Source organism: Hordeum vulgare, chromosome 1H, assembly GCF_904849725.1.
Source record: "Hordeum vulgare subsp. vulgare chromosome 1H, MorexV3_pseudomolecules_assembly, whole genome shotgun sequence".
NCBI lineage: Eukaryota > Viridiplantae > Streptophyta > Magnoliopsida > Poales > Poaceae > Hordeum > Hordeum vulgare.
The window spans coordinates 344,205,561-344,216,584 of NC_058518.1; the positions used below are offsets into that span (position 1 = coordinate 344,205,561).

An 11,024-nucleotide genomic window follows, 5' to 3' on the forward strand; every position below is an offset into this window, starting at 1 on the left:
AAGATAATTGTAACAAGTGACAAGTAGCAATTGTAACAATAGGTGCAGCAAGGTAGTCCAATCCATTTATTGAAAAAGGACAGCCGAAACGGTTTCTTATAATAGGCAAAGCGTTCTTGAGGGCACACGGGAATTTCATCTAGTCACTTTCGTCATGCTGGGTTAATTCGCATTAAGCATTAGGTACTTTGATGATTTGATATGTGGGTCGACTGGTGGTTAAGTGTTGTTCTTACTTGAACAAGCCTCCCACTTATAATTAACCCTCCCGCAATCATCCACAACTGCGAGAAAAGTATTAATAATAAATTCTTACCATAGCATTAAACATAGGGATCCAAATCAGCCCCTTACGGAACAACGCACAAACCGGTGTTTAAGTTTCTGCCACTCTCACAACCCACCATCTAATTGATACTCCACAATGCATTCCCTTCGGCCCGAAAATGGTGAAGTGTTATGTAGTCGACGTTCACATAACACCACTAAGGGAATAACAACAGTCATATCATCAAAGTATCGAACGAATATGAACTTCACATGACTACTTGCAACATGAGTTCGCTTGTGGCCTCAAGAACAAAAGAAACTACTCACAAGTGATAAACATGCCTCATGACTAGAGAGGTATTAAATAGCATATAGGATCTGAACACATGATCTTCCACCAAATAAACCATAAATCATCAACTACAAGATGTAATCAACACTACTAGTCACACCCCAGGTACCAATCTCAGGTTCTGGTACAAGATTGAGCACATGAAGTGAACTAGGGCTTTGAGAGGAGATGGTGCTCATGAATATTGGCCTCCCCAAGATGAGAGGGTTGTTGGTGATGACGATGGCTTCTATTTCCCCCTTCGGAAGGGAAGTTCCTCCCGCGGAAACGCTCCGTCGGAGGCCAAAAGTGCTCTTGCCTAGGTTCCGCCTCGAGACGGCAACGCTTTGTCCCAAAAGTCCTCTCCTGATTTTTTTTCCAGGTGAAAAGAGAATTTATACCAGAAGATGATCGCCAGAGGTGCGCCAGGGGGGGCACTAACCAACATGCCGCGTCGGGGGGCTGGCGCGCCCTGGTGCCTAGTGGGCACCTGGTAGCCCCCCTCTCGTACTTATTTCCTCTAGTATTTTTCATTTATTCCAAAAATAAATCTCTCTAAAATTTCAACTCATTTGGAGATGTGTAGAATAGGTATCTTTGACATAGCCTTTTCAGGTCTAGAATTCAATCTGCCGGCATTCTCCCTCTTGATGTATACCTTGTATATTATGAGATAAAAGGCATTACAATTACTCTACCAAGAGGTATAGAGCATAAAAACGCTATAAATAACACTAATAAAACATGATGCAAAATGGACGTATATATCAAAGCTCTCAAGGACAATACGATCAAGCTACTCACTTGAGAGACCCCCTTGATAGTACGACAATATATCCTATAACCCGGTCTCCCAACTAACACACCGAGATCGGTAAATTAGAAAACCTATCACAGACAAACCTTTGCCTTGCGCATAGTCCACTTGAACTAGATGATGATGATGTTGTCCTCCTAAAGATGGACCACCTTTCTTGATTGCGCCGGCTTGATGAAGACTAGTAGATTGCTCCCCCTTACTCCACTATGGGTGGATCACTTTTCAGCATATCTTCACAATTCCATTGCCATGACAATGGACGACAAGCTTCAAGCATGATCTCTTCGTGATGCCCCACTTGAACTTGCACACCGCAATCTTGATGACGATCACTAGTTGATGTCATCCTCCATTGGTCATATTAAATCTTCCTCTTGACGCAAGCCCATGGAAATATACCTAAACCCACATAGAACTCTCACGAAGACCATGGGTTAGTACACAAAGCTTAATGGACAATGCTTACCATACCATGGGATCACTTGATCCATCTCGGTACATCTTGTACGCTTTGTGTGTTGATCAACTTGACTCATTCTTTGACATAATCTTGATCAACCTTGTGTCTTTATGACCAATCTTTGGATAAAACCATGAATACCACCTTGGACATCACATAAAATCCTTGAAACCAACAGATGGACTTCAAGAAGTGCATTTGAACAAATCCTTCAAATATAACTCAAGGCAACCATTAGTCCATAGGGATTTTCGTTAATTACCAAAACCACATATGGAGAATATGCTCTAACACTATTGATAGGTTTTACTGAAGACCAAGATATTATCAAAGAAAACCAAGGTATTTTCTCTATTGATAGGAGCAAGTGAAGTGTTCATGTCTCCTTGGAATGTTCCAGGAGCACCACTAAGATCAAAAGCAAGGACTGAAAACTCATAATGACCGAGATGAGTTTGGAAAGTTGTCTTGTATTCTTCACCTTCGGCCAATCTAATTTGATGATAACCAGATCTGAGGTATAATTTAGTGAACCAAGCAGCTCGAGAAAGTTCATCTAGTAATTCGTCAATAAAACACACTACAAACTTCTCTTTTATAGTGATAGCAATCAACATTCTATAGTAAATCACTAATCTCCATTCACCACGCTTCTTCTTAACCAACAACACTAGGGGAAGAAAAGAGACTTTTGCTTTTTTTGATCATACCAGATTTAGATAGTTATGTAAAAAAAATTCCAATTCATCTTTAAGCCGAGGAGATATCCCGTAAGGTCTCACAACCACATGTCTTGCTCCCGGAATAAGAGGAACTGTATGGTCACAACTCCTCCTAGGTGGTAGTTCTTTTGATGTTTCAAAAACATCAGCAAATTCTTCCAATAAAATTTGAATTTCAGGTGGAACTGAGTCTGTTCATCAATTGTATCTACAAATATAGTAGCACAAACATAAGAACATTCTTTAGTAGGAACACCATGCACTATAATAGTTTGCCCTTCCTTAGAAAATGATAACCATTTATCCACCCGATCAATGTACATGGGACTATGTTGCACAAACCTGTCCAGACCCAAGATTCCAACATAAGTTTGAAGAGGTCAAAATTTGAACTTGGAATAAAATTGGTAACTATTGCTCTTCCACTCACAATCCTTGATCTGCTGCTTACACTCTATAGTAGAGTTTCCAGCTATGGTTACTATAATAGCCTCCATGGAGCTGATACCTAATAGAGTCTCATATTTGAGATCCAAAAAGGAATGAGTGCTACCATAATCTATCAAAAACTGGAGTTTATGTTCTTGTAACTCAACTTCCAACTGTAACACTGGGCTTCTGGTTCCTTTCCCACAGAAGCAACAAACAACTTCATGGAATGCAATGAAGAGTGTGTTTGTTGATCACTATCAGTGTCAGAATCTTCAACATAATTTGACAGCAACTGCTCAATCAACTCTTGTACAAAATGCAATTGAACAATTGATTTGCACACAAGGTCTCTGGACCATCTCTCACCACAAACAAAACACAATCCCTTGGACTCTCTATAATTCCTCAATGCTGACCATTTGTCCTCTTGAGTACTACTGCTAATTGAATCTGCAGGTCTTTTGTCCTCTCGCTTATGTGCTTTGGAGTTTGCATAAGGAGGTGCCACAATAGTTTTCTTATGGAAAGAGGAACTAGCTGATGTGTAAACTTCTCCCAATTCTTCATGCAAAAGAGCTAACTCGTATGCTCCATCTAAGTCCTTTGGTTTCTACAGAGCAACTGCCACTGTGTAGGAGGCCCTGGATCCGAACTCCAAGGGCGACGACACTTCCTCATGGCGCAACACTGGGCCAGGTCGAGGCACGCTTCGACCAGCGCCCTTGGCTTCGACAACCTCAATCGGGGGAAGGCACATAACATGTATGTCCCTCCTCTGATTAGAGGTCCGCGTGATTTGGGTTTTCCCCCAGAAATATTTCGCCCCGTGATTCTCATGCGCTTGATACTGATGAACATTCTTTGCTTTCCCTGCATTTGGAGCTCCCCAAATTTGATGGATCGAATCCACGATTATGGCACAATCATTGTGAGGATCACTTCAAGCTATGGAATAACCCAACGAATCGTTGGTTGTCGTTAGCTACAACCCAATTTGAAGGAGCAGCAACTCGTTGGCTAGAGGCGATGCAGAGGAGGATGACGAATGCTAGATGGTCAGATTTATGTGCAGCTTTACAAGGTAGATTTGGACGCAATCAACATCAGACACTTCTCAGGAAGCTGTTTCGGATTGCTCAGACTACCACAGTGTTGCGCCATGAGGAAGTGTCGTCGCCCTTGGTGTTCGGATCCGGGGCCTCCAACTTGCTGAGATCCGCCCCGATCTAGTCGAGGTCGGGAGCGTGCTCTCCTCGAATGTCGTCGGCTCGCGTAGACATGAGGTTGTCGAGCGTGGCGGTGCTTGTCTCCATCATTTTTCTCATCAATTTGCATGAGGGACTCGCCATGGGTACGGAGCTTGTCGTCCATGTTGTGGAATTCATGATGAAGAAGTTCGTACACCGCACGCCCTTCGGCGCTGAGCTCCTCCATGGCTTGTTGTCGTTGTCGGTCATCGAATCTCGTCGTGTAGCGGTGATGCGGGAGCTCCAGATCGGTGTCTCTGATACCAGATGTGAGGATATGACTATGATTCACTATAGAGCTTGCTGATTCATGCCGGAGTTCGAGCTAAGGTTCAATTGGTTCGGATAGAAAAATTCCTCCCTACCACGCTCACCTCTATCCTCTCTCTCAACGTGACGCGGCCGTGGCCATTCAAATCCTAGCCGAACCTTACAACACGAGACACTTGGCTATTTAATAGTACACTCGTTCAACGGGTCTAGTTTGGGCTTGCAAGCCAGTGGGAAGGTTTCTGGGCCTTGTGGACCTTGGCCTCTTTCGATCTCCTCCTCCTCTTCTGTTTTGACAACATCTTGATCAGCAACAGTGCCACAACCTTTCTCTTGACGTGCAACCGCTTCAGGGACGCTGACACAATGGCGGACCCACGAATTGAAATTAGTTGGGGCGAACATTTAATGTCTAATTTTTTCAATACAAATGCAACTCTATTGAAGCAAAACTCATAGCATTCACAACAAAAGAATTAAAAAGCTCTTAAAAACTAGTAAAATGCTAACATGGACTCTTGACGCTTGAAATGCTCACTTATGCCAAGAATTCAAACTATCGCAAGCTAAGAATTCAGTACTTCTTTTCATCACATCAATATATATGTTGAGTTGATCAGTCAACAGATAGCGCTCTTGTGAAGAGAAATCAATAGAGTAAATATTTGCAAGCTCGACTAGCTTATCATGATCAAAGTTGCTAAAGGAGTTTCTAGGATCAAGGCGCACTTTAACAAGTGTGTAAAAGTTTACTAGTCGAGCTTCGAATTCGACAGCAGCAGCTATCTGTATACCCAATCCATCTCTTCCACACCCAAATCCATCACCGGTACTCGTCAAACTGGCCGGCCAGCCGGCCCGCTGACACTACAACCCACCACGACTGAACGTATAAACCGTGCATCAACTTCCTGGGCTCTAACGGTGCCGTCGAGTACAAGACACGAGAGAGCCGCCCCCAATTATAAAAGTGGAGGATTGATCGATCGGTCCCGGATAGTTCAGGTTCACGTACCAACGTGGTACGCCCATGGACCAAAGACATAATTCCCACTAGGCTCGTAGCCGTCCATGGTGGGTGTGCGCGTGTGATTAGCACGCACAATTCCGTATACAATCACCAATGCACGTCAGTTTACCTTGGAGCCATGTAACCCACCGGTCTCTGAACCCGACCCGCGCCGTGCGTCTACTTAAACTCCACGCCCACGAGCGGCTGCACGCAGTTCCGTCGTCTCTTCTCCTCCTCCTCACCTGCCCTCGCACCGCATAAAAACAAGCGTTTCCTTTCTTTTTCGTGCACGGACGCCCGAAGCTACCACGCAAGCCGCGCGAGGGGAGCCAGACAAGTACGGAGCAGTGGAGTGGAGTACTTAACAGCTGCTAGCTGAGCACAATAGACACAAACGGCCGGCTTGGCTCAGTGGTCTTTCTGTGCTCTGCTCTCGCTTCACTCTGCGAGGTTAGTCAGCTCGGCGAGGAGCGAGTGGTACGCGGCAATGGCGGTGGTGGCCGGCGTCGAGGGTAAGCCGCTGAGGCTGAAGGATCTCCTGGAGCTGGACTGCGACTCGTGCAGCGCCGCCGGCTTCCGCTGCTACCCGCGCCATCTCTGCGCCCCAGCAGCGGCGCCGCTGCGGGCGCCCCACGACGCCGTCCATGAGGCGGCCGAGGCGCCTCGCGGCCTCGGGCGATCGCCGTCCCTGCGGCACCCCTTGCTCTCGATCAGGAGCCTCTCGCGCCGGCTCAGGGACGGCTTCAGCTGGAGGCGCCGGGACGAGGAGAACGCGGCGGCACCGGTGCCCGCCGCGAGCAACAGCAGCAGCAGCAGCAGCGTCTCCGACTCGGAGTCGTCGGAGTCGGGGTCGTCGACCGAGAGGAAATCCGAGTCCGACTTCTCAGCAAGCTCGACGGAGAGCCTGCACGCCGGCGCCGCCACCGCCGGCACCGCCTGCAAGAGAGAAGAAGACAAGGAGGTACAGTACAGTGCTGTAATCTCCTTCATTTTCTTGCAATTATTACTAGGATTAATGATGGTCGTTAATTCAGTTGGGAGCGCCGTCCCGCCCGCCGGCTTTAATCTGGTCCGTTGCATTATCATTCGCGTAAGCTCTGGATTGCCATGAAACGGGAGCCCCACGTACTGTAGTACTAGTACGAGTAGTAGTAGTAGTGAGTAATTCATTTCGCAAACCAAGGCACGTTGGCCGTATCCACCATTAATTGCTACGCTTCGATTCGTGCATGCATGCATGTGTACGAGCATCCAATGGAAGCTACTCTTGTACGCACGACATTGATACCGTAGGCAACAGCGGTACGTGGTCCTTCGCGGTAGTACCACCACACTGTCTGTACACAGTAGTATACGTACGTATTACGTAGAGTGATAAAGTCGTGTAGCCTCTCCGACTGTGATGGTACTCCTACGTCTCGACGGAAAAGAAGTGTCGTGGTAGTAGTACACTGTTATACCCTAGCCAGCTAGATTTACGGCCTCAGATGTAGAAGCGAAGCGTAGTACATAATCCTAGTACACTTCTTTATTTGATTATTACACAGTAAGTACTACGTACTGAAAATTACTACACGAAACAACAGTACTACTCCTGTGTCTATTGCTACAGGCCTGTTATTCCTGTTCACTCCCGTGCATGCCCGCCGTGCCGTGGCTACGTCTACGTGGAGGGTAGCTCCGGTGGTCACCGAGAGGCAGTGGTTGCCGCCGATCGAGCATAAATGTATTTAGGCCGAGGCGCGTAGTTAGTGCGGCTTGTCGGGAAGCGATCGACGGAGTCGGTCGAGTGAGCCCCCGCCCCCCAGAGAGAGAAGAAAAATCAAAAAAGGTGAGTACGTACGTAGAGCGCTGTCGCTTCCGTCGAGCAAGGTAGCTAGCCGCCGTAGCTTCCATCGGGCCGGACCGATCGAGTGATGGCACGCACCCACTGCCCTATCCCGCCCTGCATTATTTAGCTGCACGCGCGTGTATGCGCACCAACCACGTACCCGGCCCTGTCCTCGTGCGCAACCGTCGCATGTGCCACTGCCCACATGCGAGCAACATGCATGCTTCAATGGCCAAATATAATAGTACTATACTGGAATACGATAGTTTACCGGCGAGGCGCCGCGCGCTTCTGCCCTGCTAGTCCGGCCGGCTCTCCTTTGGCCCGTGGCGAGGTCGGCTGCGGGCTTCGCCGTGTGTGCACGACACCTTGCTCATGTGCCTGTCCCGTGGTTTGATTAACGTTTAGCGACTGTGCTAACTGAAGTGCGATGTTGCAGGCGATGGTGAGGGAGTCCAAGGATGGCGACGACAAGGAGCAGCTCAGCCCGGTGGCGGTCATGGACTTCCCGTTCGACGACGACGACGACGACTGCGGCGACGACCCCGTGGAGGAGGAGGAGGAAGGGAGCGCGTGCTCCACCTCCTTCAGCGACAGCCTCGCGCAGCTTCACCAGAGTAAGTCCGTCACGCAACGCACGCCCAAGAAAAGGAAAAGGGATTTTTTCTTTTGCTCCGACACGATGTGGGCGCTACATAAAAGCCGTGCCTTCCCGATTATTCTGCCACTGCTCCTAATAGCCATACGGTCGGAAAAGGCAAAAATGCCCGGATCGGATAAAGATCCTGCACGGGGCCACACGGCCGGTGACGGTCGGGAAACGGGCATGGAACAGCTTCTCCGCTTTTACTTGCTCCTAGTTTGGCGTTTGCGGTAATCGATGACGATGGTGGAATCGGTGAGTGTCAGTGCTTAGTTCTAACCCTTATTCCTTCGTCGTGGTGCAGGGAGAAATATACAGATGCACTACAAGATCAGGCGACGGTGCGGGAGCATCGGGGAGGTCGGGGCCGTGGACCTCGACGAAAGCTTCGCCGCCTCGGACCACGACGACCCCGGCAGCGTCCCGGTACGGCAGCCGGAGTGTTTCTGCTCCGACGACGGCGCAGCAACGACGCCGTCACTCCCCGACGGTCACTGGAGCGTCGACGCATGCCAAGATCCTAGGAGGCAGAACCTTCTCCCGCTACAAACGGACGCCGTCTCCGAGCGGCTCCTACTCGACTTCTTCGCGGAGACGCGGAAGAACGGCACGTCGGAAAACTTTGAAGCGGCGGCGAGGATGGCCGAGGGATGGATCCAGGGCACGGGGGCTCGGTGGGGTCTCAAGGAGGTGTTGTGCGGCCGGGAGCACCTTCTGGCGGAGATGGACCGGAGCCAACGGTGGTCAGCACGCCTTGGAGAGGTGGAAGAGGTCGGCGTGGTTGTGGCGGGCTTGCTCATCGACGAGCTGGTGGCCGACCTGCTCACGGATCTGCTTCTGTAGGTTACTACTACTACTACTAGGTTAAGCAACTACAGTATACCATGTCAAATAAAACGAAACACTTTGCAGGTTCACAGGCATGTTCAGATGTTAGCTCGGGGTATCAGGGCGTCTCGAAACACGGCCCTCAAACGGACACTGTATTTGTTTGGGACTGATCCGTCGACAAAGATGCGAGAGTCAGTCAACCAGCGTTGTTCCTTAAGCTCAAAACAATAGCATGTCAAATCTTCGATGAATGGAAACTACTTAAATGCGACTGCAGTTTGAATTTAAATATTAAAAGCGATAAGTGAAAAAAGTTTGGGAGTTTGGAAAAAATCATCGAATTTGAGAAAAATATCCCGAATAAGAAAAAAACACAGATATCCGACAAAGAGGTTCATCAATATATTTTAAAAGTTCACAGACTTAAAAAAAGTTCATCCATTTAGAAAAATAGATGCATAGAAATGAAATCACGAAAATGAAAAAAATATCATCAATTTGGGAAAACAAATCATGGACTTTTATAAAAAAAAAAGTTAATAAACATACAAAGGAGTCACAATTTATTTTAAAGATCATGAATTTCCAAAAGAAAGGATCTAAAGAAAATCATGGATTTGAAAAATGAAAAGAAAGAAAAATAAATATGGTACGAAAGAAAACTTGAAAAGTAAACCCTAAAAGAATAAAAACGTAAAACCATCCCAGAAACTTTCCGAACCGTCTTGGAAGCTTCTTAAAGCAAGTGAATGAACTACCCTTCGAAACCTCCTCATGGGCCGGGCCATAGGACATCGATAGTGCGAGCGAGTGTGCGCCGCGTACGGCAACACCGTTAACCGGCACAACAAATAGTCGTGGCTTCACACAGGACGTCCCAACTAAGTCGGTCCAGCGCATGTAGTATGTATCAAGTTAAAATCATCAAAAGGTGTGCATCGGCCGGGGATCAAGTCAAAAACATTTTGTTGGTGTAGCACGTTGCTAGCAACTAGAAACGACGACAGTTACCGAGTAAACAACATCACAGAACGCCTCGCGAGCCGGGCTTTGGAGATGAGGCCTTTTGGCGAAGCCAAGTCAATTTCGGGCCACCAAACCCTGCAACTGAGGAAAAGGCCCTATGGAGTAAAGGGAAGCGTGTACGTTACGAACGAACATCAGTGATAGTTCTTAACATAAACATTTCAAAAAAATGCAATAATTTATAGAAACTGGAAAGTTTTTAAAATCTTGAACCATTTTCAAAACCCCCCAAAAAAATGAAAAACAATAATTTTTTTGAACTCAAAACAAAATTTGAAATCATGAATGTTTTTTGAATATGTAAACAATATTTAAAAATAGGAATATTATTTGAAAACCAAACAAAATTTCAAAATCTTAGGTTTTTCAAACTTTTGTACATTTTCAAGAGAACGTGATTTTTTTGAAAGTAACATACATTTTTAAAATTCTATTTTTTGGGGGTTTATGAACAAAATTTGACAAAACAAACATGAAAAATGAAAAGGGAAGAAAGAAAAAAATAGAAGAAAAGAAGACAACAACTATCGAACAATGGGTGACCGGTCATGGACGGTTCCTATGCGAAACCCCAACTATTTGCCAGAACGTGCAGCCAATAGGATTTTCGCTCGCTAGTGAGCCGAGAGCTCAAGGCACTAAGGTCAGTACTGGATGTCGGTGTGCACGCACGAGCGCAAGCACCGGTCGCAGCGCGACCGTCAGATTTGCGAGGCACACCATTAGATCTATCAATGCAGCAGTTTTTCATTGATGCAACAAATTTCATCCACGATGCAACAATTTTTATCAACAGTTGCAATAAAAATGTAGTTGTAGCAAAAAAATATCTACGTGATCGTAGCAAAAAAAGAAACTGATGAAGCGTGGTAGCAAAAGAAAATGAAAGGTGTAGCAAAACAATCCGGTGAACTCGGGTTGCAACTCTGACGAACATGTATGCAACCTTTTTAGTGAACGGTTGCAGCAAAAAATGATACCGGTTGTAGAAAAAAATAAAACGGTTGTAGAAAAAACTAAACGCTTGTTGTAGCAAAAATTCAACAAACTCAAGTTGCAATAAACCGTGGATGCAATTTTTTAAATGGACAAAATATAGCAAAATGGAAAACGTTTGAAGCAAAATTGA

General features: G+C 46.6%; 1 protein-coding gene across 1 annotated transcript; it reads left to right on the plus strand.

Moving 5' to 3' along the window:
- Window positions 1-5,782: 5,782 nt before the first annotated feature.
- Window positions 5,783-9,138, plus strand: LOC123410644. The gene is made up of 4 exons (XM_045103588.1): window positions 5,783-6,525; window positions 7,835-8,012; window positions 8,343-8,877; window positions 8,951-9,138. Exons 1-4 carry the CDS (start codon window positions 6,052-6,054, stop codon window positions 8,973-8,975), a joined length of 1,212 nt encoding a protein of 403 aa, XP_044959523.1. The 5' UTR covers window positions 5,783-6,051; the 3' UTR covers window positions 8,976-9,138.
- Window positions 9,139-11,024: the final 1,886 nt, after the last annotated feature.